This window comes from Gracilinanus agilis, chromosome 3, assembly GCF_016433145.1.
Source record: "Gracilinanus agilis isolate LMUSP501 chromosome 3, AgileGrace, whole genome shotgun sequence".
Taxonomy (NCBI): Eukaryota; Metazoa; Chordata; class Mammalia; order Didelphimorphia; family Didelphidae; genus Gracilinanus; species Gracilinanus agilis.
This window is the reverse complement of record NC_058132.1, coordinates 417,912,866-417,932,217: the sequence shown is the minus strand read 5'-3', so window position 1 is coordinate 417,932,217 and position 19,352 is coordinate 417,912,866. Positions and strand designations below refer to the sequence as shown.

General features: G+C 34.4%; 1 protein-coding gene across 4 annotated transcripts in view; it reads left to right on the top strand.

Moving 5' to 3' along the window:
- The window catches only part of LOC123242484 (amyloid beta precursor protein), a 174,294-nt gene extending 155,352 nt beyond the window's left edge, over positions 1 to 18,942 (top strand). For 2 of the 4 annotated variants that reach the window (XM_044670275.1, XM_044670272.1), the window contains 4 exons: positions 6,598 to 6,651; positions 10,877 to 10,977; positions 12,401 to 12,547; positions 17,964 to 18,942. In XM_044670275.1, the coding sequence (XP_044526210.1) occupies positions 6,598 to 6,651; positions 10,877 to 10,977; positions 12,401 to 12,547; positions 17,964 to 18,065 (404 nt within the window). In that variant the 3' untranslated portion in view covers positions 18,066 to 18,942. The remainder of the gene's footprint in view (positions 1 to 6,597; positions 6,652 to 10,876; positions 10,978 to 12,400; positions 12,548 to 17,963) is intronic. The other 2 variants (XM_044670276.1, XM_044670274.1) reach the window with 1 other exon arrangement.
- The last annotated feature ends 410 nt before the right edge of the window (positions 18,943 to 19,352 follow it).

The following is a 19,352-nucleotide window of genomic DNA, read 5'->3' as shown; positions in this document are numbered from 1 at the left end:
AGCAGCAGCATGAGATGATAGAAAGATCTCCCATGTGCCATTAACTTTCTTATCAACTAAGCCATCCTTATCAAATTATCTGGAGATGATAAATAGATTTCGACACCAGTAAGAAACTTCCTCTACCAGTGCAAATTAGAACTGAATCTTCTGGTAGACTTAGAGTAGTCTGGGACCCTAAAAGTGAAGTGACTTTGCCACAGTCACATGTAAAGGTGAGATTTGAAACCAGGTCCTTCTGATTTTGAGACTAGTTCTCTATTTCATGTTGTTGTAGTTGTTGTACAATACTTTCAGTCATGTCAGACTCTCCATTACCCAACTTAGGGTTTTCTTTGCAAAGGTACTGGCGTAGTTTGCTATTTCCTTCTCCAACTCATTTTACAGATGAAGAATTAAGACAGATAAGATTAAGTGACTCCCAGTGTCACATAGCTAGTAAATGTCTGGCACCAGATTCGAACTCACAGCTATGAGTCTTCCTGATTCCAGGCCCTACATTCTGTCCACTGTCCCACCTAGCTACTACCCTCTCTATTTCATATATGGTACTGCTCAAAGTTGTACTACAAAATTTAAGATTTGGCATTTGAGTAACAGACAAATATTTTTCAATGATCCCAAACTTTAATCCCTTAATAATACTATAACCTGTAAAAAATTTTTAAAAATTGTCTTGCCTTAATATAACTATGCCTTCAAGAAGCTTACATTATTCTAAGGAGATATATAACAGGTACATAGATGAGTAAATTAAAAGGGTAAACAGGGATTCATGGTTAGATGGTGATGTGAAAAGTTCTAGAGGCTCCATTCTCTCACAGAGCTCTAGTAAGCACCTTTTTCCATTCTAAGACTAAACAAAGTTTTACCATTAAGCTCCTACATCCAATAACAGTCTGCATGATCAAATGGCTTGAAGCTTGCAGAAGCCCTGAGTAAAGATGCTCAAAGGAGACCTGGAGCAAACCTAATCTCCTAAAGCCTATGGGCTCACTCAGTGAGGGCACCCAAAGACAGAAGGGAAGGGTTGGAAGCTAGCCCAGACTGAAGTAAAAGTAGTTTCCCTGAATGGAATATGAAACCTGCTTGACCTCTTGTAAATGTGTTCATAAAATCTTGATTTTGATCCATAAAAGCAGTAATAGCAAGGGAGAGAGCCAGGAATGGTTTTGCAGACATGAGTAAACAAAAGTTCAAAATACAATGAAGAAATACTATGAGTTATGAAAAGCCCAAAAGATAAGCCCAGAAAAACAATACCCAAAAAATAAAAGTAAGATCTCAGAGAAAATAATGACTTAATCTCAAGAGCTAAAAGAAATGAAGGAAGAAATAAAAAATAAAATTAGAATTGTTGAAGAAAGCATGGAAGCAAAATACATAGCATAGAAAAGAAGATAGAAAGTACCCAAGTATTATACTCCCTGAAAAATAGAGTAGCGCAAACAGAATTCAGTAATTCCGTAAGACAAAATGCAACATTAAAACAATGTCAAAAGACTGGAAAATTGAAAGAACAGGTAACATATCTACTTTCAAAAACAAATAACCTGAAAAACATCCAGAAGAGATAATTTAAGAGTCATTTAGCCCCCTAAATATCCTGAGCCAAAAAAAAAAAAAAACAAAAAAACAAAAAAACTCTAGATAGAAGAAATCATTAAAAAAAAATTACCCAAATCAATTGAAAACAGTGAATAGAGTGAAAATAGAAAAAATCTACTGCTGGTCATCTACTAAGTGAAACTACAACTTGAAAATACACAGTAATATCACAGCCAAAATCCAGAGCATCTAGTTCAAAGAAAAAAATATACTTCAAGTAGCCAGAAAGAGTTGAAGTACTAAGGAACCTCAGTCAGTATTTCACAAGAGTATGTTATAACTAGGTTTTTTTTTTCCCTTTAAACCCTAACCTTCTGTCGTAGAATCAACACTAAGCATCAGTTCCATGACAGAAGAGCAATAAGGGCTAGGCAATGGAGGTTAAGGGACTTGCCCAGATCACACAGCTAGGAAGTGTCTGAGGCCAGATATGAACCTAGGACTTCCCGTCTCTAGGCCTACTATCTACTGAGCCACCTTGTTTTCCCTGTAACTACTTTTAAGAAGAGAAAGTTTTGGAATACATTATCTCAAAAGACAAAAGCAAAAATAACTTACTCTGCAAGACTAAATGTAATCCTACAGTGGAAAAAAATGATCCCCTTGATCAGATAATTTCTTAACATTCTTTAACATTAACATAAGACCAAAACTGAACCAAAACTTTGAAACACAGACTCACACATCAAGAAAGAAATCTAGAAGGATTAATATAGTAGAACAATTTGAAGGGACTAAATGTTGATAGCAATATAGAAGAGGAACTTAATTTTTTCTTATAATTGGGATGTGCTAGAAGAATACACATTCGGAGAGGAAGGAGAAAGGAGAAACATGTCAGAAACTTCACTCTTAAACCAGAGAAAAGAGAATTGAACAAAAACTGCCACAGTTTGGTATACAAGTTGATTATGTTTGGCAGGAAAACAGGTAGGAAGGACTAGTCTAGGGAAAAGTGCATTCTAAGGCAGGCACAGAAATAGCCCTAGCCTAGTCTGGTGTTGGGACAAGAATAGGGCTAGCAAAAGAAATTTTAGCTCCTGGGTTGGATAACAAATAAGGAAACAAAGAATACAATCTGCTCTAGATAAAGGAAAATCATACATCAATTCATCTTGTTTATGAAGAAGAGAAGAATAAGTAGAAAAGAATATGGAAGGAAAATACAATTAATAGTCTCAACTGAGTGGGCTAAAATGGAAGATGGAGAGTTAATTAGAAAGAGGAATTTTAAAATATAGTGTTTATAAGAATTCTATTTGAAACCAATATTCACTCAGTTGAAATGATAGGTTTGGAGCACAATTTACTAGGCCTCAGATAATTTTTTTTCAATGAGGGGTAAAAATCACAAGCTCCTTCAAAGCAATAAAAACAGATATGATCAAATGAGTTAAAGACTTAGATTATGTTTGAGGATACGATAGATCTCTGGTTAAATTGGAATAGAGAAGAACATATATATTTCTCACTATGCATAGCATCTTTACCGAAACTAGGTGAAAAGGCACAAAAATCTCATAAATGAATTCAGAAAAGCCAAAACATTTCACACATCCTTTACTTATGAAAGCAGAGTAATGATCAATAAAAGACCTTTAAAGAAAGAATTAAAACTTAAATTGAGGTGCTTATGATGACCTCTACTACTAGCTAGCTAGCTTTTGTAAAGCACTTCATAGTTTGCAAAATGCTTTCATTAACTTTAAAAAATTGACCTAGTGATGATGATGCCATGCTACGTTGGGTACAGGGTCACCCTCATTATGAATAAGGAAGCTACTTCTGCCAAACTACATTTCTTGGCATACTTACTTAACCCACATGGCCTATACCCAGTTGCCAAAATGACCTTCTTACCCTCCTTCAAGGCAAGAGATTGACTAATAATCAACAATAGATATCCAGCAGTGCCAGGCTAAGAAGGAACAGAACTCTCCTATCCAGTGGCTTCCTCGATCCAATAGGTAGGGACTACTTTTTAGCATAATTCTACCCATCCCTTTTCAGCACTTCCTTATTCTTTCTCTGTTATAGTTCCTAAGGCCTTCAAGCCCTTGCGCCCTCTGTGACATCATGGGGCCCCCTTAAATGACAGATGTCCTTTTCTTTGCATTGATTTGGACAATTCCTTCCCTGAATAGGCTTAGGTGACCAGGAGATGGTATTGTAAGAAGGTGCTTTGCTTTCCAATTACATGGAGGAGCTGAAACGGTCACAATGTCTCAGGATCTCTAGAAGAAAAGCTATCTCTTAGGTGCCTTGGTGGTGATTCTGAATAAAGATGAAGAAAGGTCTTTTTCTAACCCTTATGGAAGTATCTGAAGGGGAAAAAATTTGATACTCTTTCTAGAGGCTCTGAGTGCTGGGCTGGTAAATACTGAGGGAGTGTTGGAACAGTGGTTCCCAAACTTTTTTGGCCTTACCGCCCCCTTTCCAGAAAAAATATTACTTAGCGCCCCCTGTCACATACTATCACTGCCCCCTTACAGTTATTCATTGCCCCCTTACAATTATTCATCGCCCCCAAATGCACCTGTGGCCATCACCACCTCATTGGATCACTGCAGCACCCACTGGGGGCAGTGGCGCCCACTTTGGGAATCACTGGTATAGAGCAAGTTTTAGAATCAACAGTGGCACCAGCATGATAAATTATTTCAGTCATGGTGAAAAAATAGTGTCTGTGATGAAGCTGTCATCATCTCTCCTGCAGCTTTTATGCTCTTGGTGCTACTTTTGCTTAATGTCTCTGCCTAGTATAAGACTCAATGTGAACCACAAAGACTACCTTAATACAGAGAACTCTGACTAATGATGCAGTTAGTCCCAGTGCTAAAGCTGCTTATAGCAGTTTGGTTTTTCTTCACCTGCTCATTACACTGCCTTACTTCAGGAGTTCATCTATGAACTACAAATATTTGGCATCGGTCTCTACATGCACCAAGATCATTGAGACCTAGGACACTATCTTCTGAAGGGAAGAGGCAAAGCTTAAGATTTTAAGTCTTCATCTTCTAAATTTAGTCATTCTTCCAGGGCCATTAAAATTTTTCTTTTTGTTTTTGCTAGCAGCTAGTAGGCACAGTGGATATAGAGAACCAGGCCTAGAGTCAGGAAGTCTCATGTTCCTGAAATCAAATCTGTGTGATCCTAGGCAAGTCACTTTTAGTTACTTAATCCTGTCTGGCTCAGGTTCCTCATCTGTAAAATGAACTGGTTAAGGAAATGGCAAACCATTCCAGTATCTTGCTTAGAAAGGATCAAATGGGTCATAAAGAGTCAGATGCAACTGGAAACACAACAGAACAACCTTTTACAATTTTTTTCTATTTTCTTTAAATTTTTTTTTCCCTAGAACACTGCCAATTCTAGGTTTTTCTTCTCCCCAAGGTTAAGGCTGTCCAGCAATGGAACTAAAGTCATTTAAATGGTGGAAAGTCCTCTAGAATACTTGTAAGACCCTGCCACCAAGAAATAGGATGTGATAGGCAAGGGTTTCTCCATCTGTTTCTCCTCACCCCACATACAATATGTAGGTTTAGCTAGGTTTCTTATAAAAGTCAAAGAAGATGTCTTCAAGACTTTTTTGGCCTGGAGAAGAGCCCCTCATAAAGGTGTTTCTTTTTGACTCACCATTGTAGAGGTCAACTAAAAAGACCTGAAGAAAGAGCATTCCATGCAGCTTTCCAAAAATTGAAGGATTCAAATTGGTAGCCAAGGCAATGGTACTTTAGAAGTAACATTTAAGCTATTGTGTAAATCCAAGTGTCCTAAATATACCTGAATGAGTGCAAAAGGGAAGAAGTGAACAGTACTGCAAACAAGTGGAAATGCAATTCTTGTCCTAAAGAATAGTGTCCAAAAAATATAGTTGGGAAGTATTTAACAAAATAGTTAAAAATACAATAAAATATAGATAACTTTTAGGCCTGCAGAGATCCTTATGTACAGTTTAATGCATGCAAGTGCATACACACACACACACACACACATCTATTTTAGTTTTATTGTATTTTAAAATTTATTTTGTTAAATATTTCCCAATTACATTTTTAACCTGGTTCCCATCAGCACTCAGGAGGAGTGTTGCAAGGCTTCATATTTGACACCTCTGCTACACTCTCAGGAGGTAAGAAAAGATTGCATGAAAGACATAGCATTTGAACTGGGTTTTGTGAGGAACCTGGCATTTCAGTAGTCAGAGATTATGGGGCATTATGTAGTCCTCCCAGAAAGGGAAAGAAAGAAAAGATGAGCAAAGGTATAGAGATGGGAAAAGCATAAGGAAAAGTTCCAGGGAAATAAGGTAATGAAGTTTACCAAAGAAGAGAATGAATGGAAACATTTTCATGGGATATAAGTGTAGAGGTAAGTGGGTGTCATGTAGACAAAAAAGCTTTGAATGCTTTTTAAGTGCTGAAACAATTAACAATTTAGGTAGAAATTATAATAAGACTGAAAAAATAAAGCACATCCTTCCCTTTTTTCACTCCACAAACCAAAAACTATATGGAGAAGTGCAGATTGCTTCAATGCAGACTTTTTATTCCTTTTTTCTCCAAAGTTATAACTTTCCTAGGTGATTCTCTAAATTTACATGGTAAAGAACAGCTGTCATTAAGATTTTAAGTTGAGCTGGGCATCAATTTTTTTTATTAAACTCTAAGAAATTATTTAAATAAGCAGAGAAGAAAATCTTGATTCTATTCTCCATTCTGGTTACCACTGATTAGAAAGTTGTTGCTGGGTTAGATGAACTTAGCAGTAAAATTGAAGCTTTATGAAGCGATGGTCTTTCCTTTCTTTTCCTTTCCTTTCCTTTAGTTTTAGGATTAATTTAATATAAATCTTTTCAGCTATTACGCTTTCCAATTTGTTTATGGTTCATGCTTTCCTTCTTTTACTCTGCAGGGCAATTGACTTACCATCTTTTCTTGGTGTTTTTCTTTTGTTTGTTTTCTGATGTGTCTTGCTTCCTATGCCTAGTTGAGCCTGTTGATGCCCGCCCTGCTGCTGACCGAGGACTGACAACTCGACCAGGTATTTAACTTGCTTAGCTGATCAACCTTCTCTGACTATGCTCTATGATTTGCTGGGTCTGAAGAGACCTTTATAGAGAAAGCAATATCTATTATAAATAAGAGCACTGTTCAAATAACAATGTCATTGAAGCCTTTTTCTGTTCTCAAGGTCAAAATTAATAAAACCTATGTCTAATCAGCTTTTCTTCTATGTCATGACTTTCTTGAACTAATAATTAAGCAATATTTTTAAAGGCCTAAGGATGCCCCTTGAAACAAACTACAGCAACTATTTGTGAAATTAGTATAGTATAGATATGTATATTAGTTTAGTATAGTATAGGTATATTGTATATGTATTCATATAGTATACATATAGATTAGTATAGTAGTAGTGACTCAATCACTACTTGTGTTATTGGAAATTTTTTACACTATAAACATCTCTTATTTTCACCCTTTCAAGGTATCTAGATTAGGTCTTTAAGTTATTGAGACAGAAATAGAATCTCAAAACCTCAGGAACTACAGGTATCTTGACAAAAGTAATTCTACTTTCTGGTCTTTGGCAATTAATATTTTTGTCCTATTACAAACTTAAGAGGAAACATGGATAAGAATAGGATAAACAAATATGGGCAGGTTGCAATCTGTAACATTGGAGGGAATACCCACATTGATGACTTTTAAATGTGGTTGAAATAGCACATACATAATTTTATGAATACCCTTGCTTTCTGGTTTTCTGTATTGGTTCAGTGTTAGGCCTACTTAACCTTGAGCAATCAGTCACTTGGCTTTTATTAAATATACCATCTGCCCTCAAGTAGCTCACATTCTAATGGAGGGGAAATGCCATGTAAATATCTATATACACAAAAGATGTATACAGTATAAATGGAAGGAAGAGAAGGGCAAGACCAAGAAAGGTCATGGCCACTAAGGAGCATGACCTCTACCTGGGAAAGGACCATAACAGAAACTAGAAAGATAGTGAAGAGACCTCTTCTCAGATCGTATCACATTGGAAGCACCAGAATCTTAAACACACCCCAAACCAAATTGCAAAAGCAGCAGAACAAGAAGAAAGGGGACATTCCCCTTCCTTATCCCAGAGGTGAACAGAACTGAACTCTAACATGAAGTCCAAATCCTAGAAAAATGAGCAAAATTAAGAATCTGACCTAAAAGTGGTGGTGGCAAGGAAGCTCAAGACACAAACTTAGAAGACAAGACTTGAAAACATCTACAAGCAAAGCCTTTATGAAAAAATGCAAGTTGGATTTAAGCCCAACAAGAATCATTAGACGTGCTAAAGAAAGAGATTTTTTTAAGAACAAAAAAAATTTTTTTAATTAAGAACAATGGAGGAAAAAATTAGAAAAAGAAATGAGAGCTACATAAGAAAAATTTTAAGACAAATTATTTAGCAGCCTAATAAAAGAGGCACAAAAAATATAAAAACAAAAACTCCTTAACTTTCAGAATTAGCCAAATAGTTAAAAATAAAGTTAGAAAATCTCTCCAAAGAAAATAACTTCATAAAAATTAGTATTGGTCAAGTAGAAGCTAACAATTCTATGAGACATCAAGAAACAATTATACAAAGCCACATGACTAGGGAAAACATGGAAGAAATTGTAAAATAGGAAAAAAGATTAAGGAGATATCATTTAAGAATCATTGGCCTATGTGAAAGCCATGATCAAAAAAAGAAAAAAAAAGAATCTAGACATCATAAACTCAAAAAACTATAAAGGAAAACTCACATATATCTTGGAACCAGAGGGCAAAAGTAGATAGACATTTAAAGAATCCACCAGTTACCTCCTAAAAGAGATCTCAAAAGGAAAACTCAGAAAATTTTTTTAGCCAAAATCCATAGTCAAGGAGAAAAATACTTAAAGTAGCAAGAAAGAAAGAAATCAATTACCATGGATGAAGTTAGATAGATAGAGTTATGATCACACAAGATTTTTAATATGATATTTCAGAAGGCTAGGGGAAAAAACCAATTTGTCAAAAGGTCAAATATTAAGGGAGTAAATGAAAAAAAGTAAAGGAAGGGGAACTTGGGGTACTTTATTTCAAATTATACCTCAAAAACTGTAATCATTAAAAATAATTTGGTATTGGAAATACATTTTCTGCTAAAGAATTAGAAACCGGGGAGATATCTATCAACTGGGAAACCACTGACCAAGTAATGGTATATTAATGTGACGGAATACTATTGTGCTGTAAGAAATGATGATAGGAATGACTTCAGAAAAACCTCGAAAGATTTTTATGAAATGATGCAAAGTGAAGTGATTAAAAACAGTAGAACAGTTCACACAGTAATAGCAATGTTGGATAGACTCATTATGAAAGGTGCAATCTGGAATATTTCTGCACAGGTTAATTTTTTTTTCACTTGAAAAAAACTATCAGATAATGAAGAGTGAAGCAAGCAGAACCAAGGTAACATTATATCCAGCTACAGATTTAATATTTGAAAAATAATTTGTGAATGTTCCCTCCAGAGAATGAACTGAAAAATGGAAACACAAAAGACATAATTTATATATACACATCTGTTTGCCAGATGATGGTTTCTATGGTATGGGGAAAGTAGGGAGGAAGGACTGAGATACTTGGGGAGAAAAGAAAAGAAAAGAAAGAAAAATGGTGTTCACCTCCAGATAGAGAATTGAGGGCCTCAGAATAAAGACTGAAGCATACTTTTTTTTCTTCTTTTTCTTACTTTTTTGGGATATGACAGAAATGTGTTTTGCATTATATTATAGTTATAATGGGTATTGTGATTCTCGCCTTAAAAAAATTAAAAGGCCTTTGTTTCATAGTGAAATCTAAAAATCAGACAAAAAAGCAATCTAGTCTACTTTATTCCTCCTGTTTAATTCTGGGCCTAGCTATTATCTCTTTGCAAGTTTTGTCCAAAAATATATCTTCTCTTTCAATTCTATATCATACTCTTGAAAATAAGTCAATAAATATCCTTTTGAGTGAATTTTATCTCAGTTAAAGGCTCTGAAATGTGCAGGGGCTTGGTTGCAGTCAGAAACTATCTGGAACACTTCACCATAAAATGAATTAGTTCTTCATAGAATTTCTTTACCTCCTTTTTTTTCTCTACTACAAAAGTTAGCTCATAAGTGCAGGTATTTTCTTTGCAAAACTCTTTCCTTGAGTACTGCAAAATGAAATAATCATGAAACAATGTTTGTTTTCTTCTGCATTGTAAGGTTTAAAATTTGTAAAGCTTTTAGCACAGTGCCTAGTATATACTTGGTGCTATATAAATTTTGTCTGGTGTGAGTCAGATTTCCAATTCTATTTTTCTTTCCAGTAAGAACCATCTTTCTATTTAATGATAACCTTTTGTTTTCCCACTGCATTTATAATAAGAATGTCAAGATTGATATAATCCAATTCCTACAGTCTGTCCATTTGTTGGTGAGTGGACAAAGATCCTACCTTTAGAATACAAACAGCTAAATAAAAATTGTATAATTCTTACCATATTCTTCCCCCTTTTTCACTGTTCTGCTGATATCATTGCAGAAACAGGAGGTCTTCTCGTAGAGGACTGAAGACTATATTATCTTTCTTTCTTTAGTTTTTATGGCCAAAAAAAATTTCTCACCAAGTGACCTGCCTATTGGTTATGTGCTTTTCTATACTTAGCTAGTTCTTTAATCAATAGCGTACTCAAAGCCTTTCAAGTAAAATACATTGTTGCAGAGCTCATGCTCCTCTGGCCTAGCCTTCAAAGAATTCATCATCACCATTGTGCTATGATGAAGCATCAGAATAGGGCTTGTGCAGGTCAGGAAAGTTGTTAACTTAAAAATTCTGTTAGTTGAATAGAAGCATTCTCAAAAAGGATATTCTTAACTGTTTGCACTCTCCAGTAAATATCCTACTAGAATATCTAACTCAATAAACATGAATGTACTTTAATATGATAGGTACGGACCCCCAAAACATGTTCGTTCAGTTGTTGTGCAGTTGTTTAGTCATATCATTTCCAACTCTTCATGACCCCATGGTCAATAATGTCCATGAATTTTTTGGGCAGCGATTCTGAAATGATTTGCCATTTCCTTCTTCAGTTAAATAATACTCAACTTTAATATTTTTTACCTAAAGAGAAAACATATAAAGGCCTACAGTGAATTAAATAATATACCCCTGAACAATTACAATTTTAGTGTATTTTTAATTATGATCCAATGCAGGTTCTGGACTGACAAACATTAAAACAGAGGAGATATCAGAAGTAAAGATGGATGCAGAGTTCCGACATGATTCAGGATATGAAGTACATCATCAAAAATTGGTAAGTATAAAAATTAACCTTTTGTTTTAAACCCTTTTGCTCAAAATTTCATTACATACTAGCATGTATTCCTTTTATCTGTATTTCAGTGGCCCCTTGATTTTATTTACTAACTTACACACCAAAAGCTGACTTTAGAATAATCTTAGAATCATAAAGTGTTGCACTAAATGGGTAGAGAAAACTTGTATTCTGCAGTGGGAAAAGAACAGTTCTTATTACCTTACACTATTTTTCAGAGCTATATTTGTCCAAATAATAGCCATGTATATGTGTCTTTGTGTAAGCACTATCACATCACTCCAATCACTACCACTCTCCAAGTATTCCAACATACCTACTCTGAGGCTTTCTCATTTCCCTGGGTCTTTCTAGGGGGCTGCCTTTGGTCTTACAGAATCTAGACATATTACCTTGCAGACTACCTCTCTGGATAATTCTTGTCTTACTGAGAGGCTATCTACTGGTTTTCCTGCGTTGGCACTGGTTTTGCTGGCTCCTTTTCCTTTCAACCAGGTTTCTGGATGATTTTTTGTGCAATTCAGGAAGGAGTGGAGATCATCATAGTCTCTCATCAGACTTCATAGTAATTTTTTGGTCTGGTTTACTTTACAAATTTTTGTAAGAGTAGTGTAAAGGAGACAGCCAGAAACTCCTAAATTGTTTTTTTAGATTTTTAAAAAATAAGTTTTTATCAATATCTTTTGTTTTTATATTGCTAAATTTCTTCCTAAATTTTCCTTCTTTTCCACTAACAGATATCCCATATAAGCTTCTTTTCTTTTTTAAGGAAAAAAAGGAAGAAAAAAAACCTACAAAACTGACAGCATATGCAGTGTTCTGTACTCATAGACCCTTTGTCTTTGCAAAGGAGTGGGGGGAAATGTCATGTCATATTTCTTCTTTGGATCCAAGCTTGTTCTTTATAACTTTGCAACTTTCATTTTTTATTGTCTTTTGATGGTTATTCTTTTCTCCTACATTGTTATATTTGTTTTGTATATTGTTTGCTTTGCATCTCTCCATGATTCTTGGTATTCTTCATAGTCATCATTTCTTATAGCAAAGTAATATTTCATTACATTCACATACCACAATTTGTTTAGCCATTGCCCAATCAATTTTTATCTACTTTGTTTCCAATTTTTTGCTCCTACAATAAGTGCTGCTATAAATACCAAAATAGATTTACAAGAATCCCCAAGGAAGCAGCAAATTTTAGTATAGACTGCAATTATCACTCTTGGAAAAAAAAACAAAACAAAAACAAAAAAACCTCCTTTAGTAATAATTAGACACTGAAATAACCAAGAGATGTATAAGAAAGGAACATTTCATTTAGACAGACAACTTTGAAATAAATTTTTTGGTTATGTATGTAAAACTGCGTTCAGTAGTAATTAAGTCTCTTTTTGTTTTGAAGGTATTCTTTGCTGAAGATATGAATTCAAACAAGGGTGCAATCATTGGACTCATGGTGGGTGGCATTGTCATAGCAACAGTTATTGTCTTCACCTTGGTGATGCTGAAGAAGAAACAGTACACATCTATCCACCATGGTGTAGTAGAGGTAGGTAAAATCAACTGTGTATGTGCATTTGCCTAAGCTAATATTGCAGTACAAAACCCTGCATTACACAAGTGGTCATTGAGGAATATATGTAAAAGAAACTATGAAATTACATATAGTCCAAAAATTACCACCTCAAAGCAAAAGTCACTAGAATCTCAATTCAGGTCAATTCCGCATTTATTGATAAATGGTTCTTAAGGGTTTTTTAACAAAAGTTTGCATTTGTTAACAAAAAGTAGTACCTGTCTTTGGCCTTTTATTCAACAGATGTTTATCAAGGATCTGTTAAGTATAAAATCACATACGAAAAACAGACTCACAAGGATTTCCATCATTTTCTCATTTCAAAAATGAAATTATTGGATCCAAGGACCTCTGAGGTCCCTTCCAGCTTAGATCTATGATACCTCCTTCCCCCTCTACCTACCACAGACTAGTCAGATCCTATCCAGATAAATCTTGGCTCAGAAATAAAAATTACATAGAAACCTTCAAATAATCAAAATTTAACTCATCAATCTGTTCTTAAAGAAGCCTATATTCTACTGAGGAATTGCAACATGTACATAATACGTTCAGAATATTTTAAAGGGTTCCCCCTAAAACTGAGAGGAGCAAAAAAGGCTTCATTGAGAAGACAGAATAGAGCTTAGCCTTAAAAGAAAATAAGGATTATGATAGGTAGGTAAAAGAGAGCTTGTGTACTTCACATAGAGAGAGAAAAGACAGATGGTTGAATTCAGGTAATAACTTTCAAGTTGGAGCCAGTTTCTCAAAGACCTTAAATACCATGGTATAAGGAATTTGTTTTTTGTCCTAGAAATAGTAAGGAGCTCCTGAAGGTTTTCAAACAAGGGAGTAAAATAATGAAGACCTGTGCCTCAGGAAAGTTATATTTGGCAGCTGTATGGAGGTTAGATTTCAGAAGTGAATAGTAGAACGCAAAAACACTTAAATGTAGGAGGTTATAAGAAGAATGTAGATACAAAACAATGAGGGCTTGAGGGTATTAGCTATTTGGAAAAAGAAGGTAAAGCCTGAATAGAAGTGTTAGAAATGAATGAAGAAAGAAAGGTGTCATCACCAGAATCAACTTCCTCGAATTTTTAATGTTATTATAATCTCAATCACCATTGTATTTCTTTTCTAAGAAGTAAGCTCTGAAATTTGATTTGTTTAATTGGCTTTTATGTCAAACCTAGCCACAGATAGTAGTGGGGGGAAGGGGGTGGTTTCATTGCAGAGTTTAAAATCATAGGTGACTTGCAAAGTTTTATTGAAAGTACCATATGCTCAACAGCTGTGCTTGGAAAAATAATATGGAAGAATAATGTTATTAGGGATCTTGTTTAGCAACTTTGAATATTATTGTTTACCCTCCTGTTTTCACTTCCAATGATCCTTCTGAATCTCTGCATTTTTAAGTAAGTAGTAAATATTCTACTGCATAATTAAGGATCTAAAAAACTTTTGTCCTGATTACCAGCCCATGACCATAGCAAGGTATGAAGAAATAAATGCTAGCATTTTCTATATAAACAAAAAGATGATGAAAATAATTACACAGGTTAGGTATATGTATATTTTCTTTTAGACTAACATTCTGCTTTGCGAAATCAGTCATTAAAGAGATGATTAGTGAAATAATGAATTAATCAGATAAAATAGATTCTAAGGATTTTTTAAAATTGCTTAGTGAGTTTTAAATAATTTACAAAAAAAATGAATTGGTACACCATTTCTGTTTCCCAGATCTTGAATAAAATTCTTAGATTTAGGAAGGACTCCACATTTTCCCATCCAACATTTTCATTTTTCACATAAATAAACTGTGGCCCTAACTTCACATACCAAAGCAAAAACAGAACTGTGCCTAAAATCTCTATCAGGTCCTGGCTTCTAGCCCCATGCTACCAGCCAGTTAAATTTCTCACTCACCACTTAGGAAGATTGATGCTACTAACTCTTGAACAGAAATAACTGTGAACAGTCTCACAGATAATCCTTGGGTAACATTTTATTCAACACTTAAAATCTTCTCCTCAACCAAACTTTTTATTGACTATCCAAATCTGTCACCCAGATTGATTAGGTTAATGAGAAATGAAACATAAGGAGCAGGTAGACAAAAACAAGAAATATGAGTAGTCTCTTAATATTTAAACATTAAAGAAACAAGAAATAATTGTGACTAAAATTGGACTCTACTTTTTTGCAGTAGTTTTTGAACTCTATCTTTTTAATTAGTCATCTATCCTCCTCCTATATAAGAACTGCTTCTTATTTGTTCTCTTCCTTCCTTCGTCTTTTTTACCTGATACTTCATAAGAATGGTAGTATAATTAGAACATTGAATCAGAATCAGTGCTTGACTGGACAGTTATGAACAACCATCTTTGTGAGTGTTTTCCAGTCCAGGAAATAAACAGAATTTTCTGACTTGAAATGTATATATCTTGGGGTATACCAGATCTAGTTTGTTATACATCTCAGTAAATTACAGCATTACCCTTTTTTAAAAATTCATTTAGGGAGAAGTGAGGCAATAGGACTAAAGGAAAAAGCAGTTATTCTTCCCTTCAGTTGTTTCAGCACAATGAATCAAAAATACTGAAGTTATAGGTTTTTTTCTGATGGGAACTTGAAGGAAGTTTGCATCATGGCTGACCCTTAGCTCAGTTTCCTTTCCACTCTCCCACCTATACTCCTACTATTCCAACTGAGCATGGGACAATTTAATTGTAATATATAAAAGGATATTTCCAAATGGAACAAAATGTGAATCATTGTTGAAATTATTGGATTCGTGGTTCATTGGGGGGAAAAAAAAACAACTAAATGGACACTATTTGTAAAGGTGGTGACTTATCAGATGCTTTGTGATCTCAAGACAAAATTCTGCCCTTCTCTGGTACTGGTAGCAATATAACAATGGGATGTAGGAATAAGGAGCCTGGAGAAAATAACACTGAAGGCTACCTGAGACTACCTTAATAGAAATACCTGAATTAAACATTATTAACCTGTGAGGGTACCATTTTATACAAAAACAGTCTTGAGAAGTTGACTTCAGAGGATGAAAAGATGATCTGCAAAATACCTAAATGTTGTCTCACCTTTAATGAATAATAGAATAATGAATAGGTTATTATTGGTAATTGTTGATATTCATGTGCTTTCCAGAAAAGATAAAAATATAATATTCTATCAGTAAGATTCTATTATTCCTCCTTTCTAAATTTTGAAAGTAGTTTTTTTCTATATTACCCTAGCAAGAAAAATAGTAAAAATTCAAAATACTTCTCCATCTCTAATATAACACTAATACGGTGTTTCAGAGCATATTAAAATAGCTTGTTCAGATGGCTTCTTCCAGAAAGACAGATTTCGATTCAGTAATGTGAATGTATATTAAATCTCCAATCTTTGATGATGGCATTTTTAACTATCAAGTTGTTGCTAATTACATATGCCAATTAAAGCATGGTGACCTCATTTGTTGACTTCAAAGGAGATCAAAAGTAAGTGAAGAGATCTGTGACTAAATTATTCCCTTGTGCAAAATTATATTTAGAGCAGACTGTATTATTGCCTCATAAGACAAATTAAGTTGTTATATAGTGGACCATTTTATTCCAAGGAAATAAGGCAGGTCATGCTTTAACAAGAAGTTATAGTAGGGAGAATTTTAAGACTTCATACTGCCTACTTGTCAGATATATACTTAATAATTTGTTCAAGTAAATAGGGGAAATGCTTTTGACTAACTATGACTAGAAAGGATGAGGAAGCAGAGGAAGCATTTGTAACACCATCCTTTTTAACAACTACCACCTTCCGAAAGTATAATGTAATATGCCAACCTTTGGGCTACACCTATAGAATAACATGCCCTTGTATAACATTAAGGAAAATATTTGTAATTCTGTGTATAGATTGTTCTGCAGTATTTTTTTAGCTCCATTCTATTCAAAGTATGAGATCTAGCTCCATCCCAAACTAGCCATAGTTTAATGATTCACTCTCACTTGGGTTTTGGCCTGTTTTATTTTCACTATTGAGAACTGTGGTCTTGTGGAAGGGTTTCACAGAATTCTCTATAAATGATGAGTAAATGTGGTATGGTGGAAACAGCTCTGGATTTGGTCTCATTGATTCCAGTCTTAGCTCTTCTACTTAGGTTATTGAGCCTTAGTTTAATGAGGGAATCAACATTCCCCTGGGTGTCAAAGATAGAAAGAAATGTATACCGAAATATTCAGAGCAAAGCCAGGATACAAACCCAGCTCCTCTGACTCTTAAATTCAGCATCCTCTCCACTTCACCACATGCTGTATCAATTAAATTCCTATTTATGGGAGTTCATATGAAAAGAGACCCATTTCTGCCATATGCGTGATAGAAAATGCACAGTTATTGAAACAATTAATGCACATTTTCTTAAGAAACAGATGCTGGGTTTTTTTTATACAAGGGTACCTATTTCATATAAGTAATTTTTTTAACATGCCTTAAATTTTAGAGACAAACCATAATATATTGCATCTGTTCAGTTTCAGTTATCTTTAGAAAAGAAATGAAAATTTCTGAGAAACCCTGAGAGTGAATATTCTATTTATTAAACTATTGTCTTAAAAAAAAGTTATGAGTTATGAGACTAAATGTTACAAGTATTTAAATTTACAGTGTTAAATTTAAAGGTCCACATTAGACCTGAAATGCTATTTTATGTCCTTAATTTGCTATGGCATTATTTTAAGAAGGAAGCTAATGTCAGGAACAGTAGGAAACTAGTAAGAGTCTCACTCTGGAGCTCTCTCCAGAGAACTTATTAGGCAGAAAGCCTTTAAACCAGTAGCCCCTATCAACAAAGTACACAACCATTCTTACACAGAGTTAGTTTCACTTGAATACATACACTAAAATCTCAGAAATAAGTTATAATAAATATAGTAAAAAAGAAGTGACCATAAGATTGAGTATTTTCCCATATGGTCTTGGTTCTCACCGTTGGCTATTTTCCTTGAAGACATGAAATTTTCCAGAACCTTGGATTCAATTTAATCACAATGTTTCATCACAATTAGTAGTCTGATTTTCAAATAAAATGATCTTTAGCACTTTTTGTGAACTTATGTGAGCAGTTTGAGAAGAGATGCTGTGAGCAGTCGTGGTGTTGAGCACCACCTGGTGGTCACAGAACAGCCAATGCAGCTGCTCTACGGAGCGGGATTCCATCTGCCTAGTGTAGAAACTTAGCAGAACAGAGCGTGTCAGGGGTGGTGAGCGCCCTATTATAGACGTGCTATTCTGTAGACACAGGAAAAGCATTACTAAGATCTTTTTCTTTTGCGTGTTAGTTGCCGGGATGGATCAAACGAATGACCCAAGTTTCATTTGAATGCCTTTTCAGATTGATGCTGCAGTTACCCCTGAGGAGCGCCACCTTTCCAAGATGCAACAAAATGGCTATGAAAATCCAACTTACAAGTTCTTTGAACAGATGCAGAATTAGACCGATGTTATGTTGGACAGCAACATGATTGCTTCTCTGCCCATCAGTGTTCATTTATAGAATATTGTGGAAAGGAAAAAAAACTCCCAGTTTTATTATTTACTCATTATCATCTTCTGACAGCTGTGCTGTAACATAATTAGATGCCTGAATATGAATTAATGCAAATCAGTAACATTCTCTTTCTTTACATTGCAGTCTTTACACTACATTATTAATGAATGGTTTTGTGTGATATAAAGATTTTAGCTGTACTTAACTAATGCATGAGTAGATTCTCTACCTAATTATTTATTATGTAGCTCTGTAGCCAGTTGCATATTATTCTTGTGCTTTGTGACAAAATATTAAATCCTAAAGAAATATGCTTTAAGAATCAATGGGGGGATGCTTTTTATTTATGTGGAACTTTAGCTGCTTTTATTTGCTGGGGTTTTTTTCCTTATCACTATGCATTTAAAAGCAAAACTATACTTTTTTAAATGTATTCCATATGAGTTAGTCTTTTTTTCTTCTATAGTTGCATTTTGTTGTACAGATTGTTGCCTCTGCTATATTAGTGATATAGAATTCATGAGAATACATGTTTCTTTGTGCCTGTTTTATGTGCACATTTTAGACATTAAAAGTTGAAGTTCTCCTTTCCTAAAACTTGCCCCCATATTTCATTTGCTCTTAAAAGAAAAAAAACACACATAATCTCTGGTGATTTTGAGCACTTTCTTATTGGGGGCTGGGGATCTGAGGGGAAATAGCCTGATGTTCACAAATTACTAGGATTTATCCAAAAATTTCTGCAAGATGATTGTACAAAATCATTGCTTATGAAATCAATTGCTTTATACACAGTGTTACATAAATAAATTGAATAAAATAACACTGGGCAAGAGTTTTATTTGAAATATGTAAACAAGCACTTATTATTAAAATGAATTTCTTAAGACTGGAAAGCAGTCAGTTTCCTAGCTGACCAGTCTCATTTTATTCATGATTTCAAGAAAAATATCATATATAGAGAAAGAAAAGGCATGATTGGATGAATATAAATGCTTGAGAGAAAAATTATCTTCAATTCCATCAATTAGTTACTGCTGCCACTCATTGAATCAATAATGCAGAGAAAGTTAACTACAGTTTTATTATTATGCTCAGAGCATAGGCTACACTGAAAACTTAATGTTAGTGAGCCCAGATCATCAGTTTTAGCAACCTTATATAGAATGTGAATAAATAAGCTACATTAAAAAAATGAAATTTTACAGAAAGCAAGAAAAAAGATAAGGATAT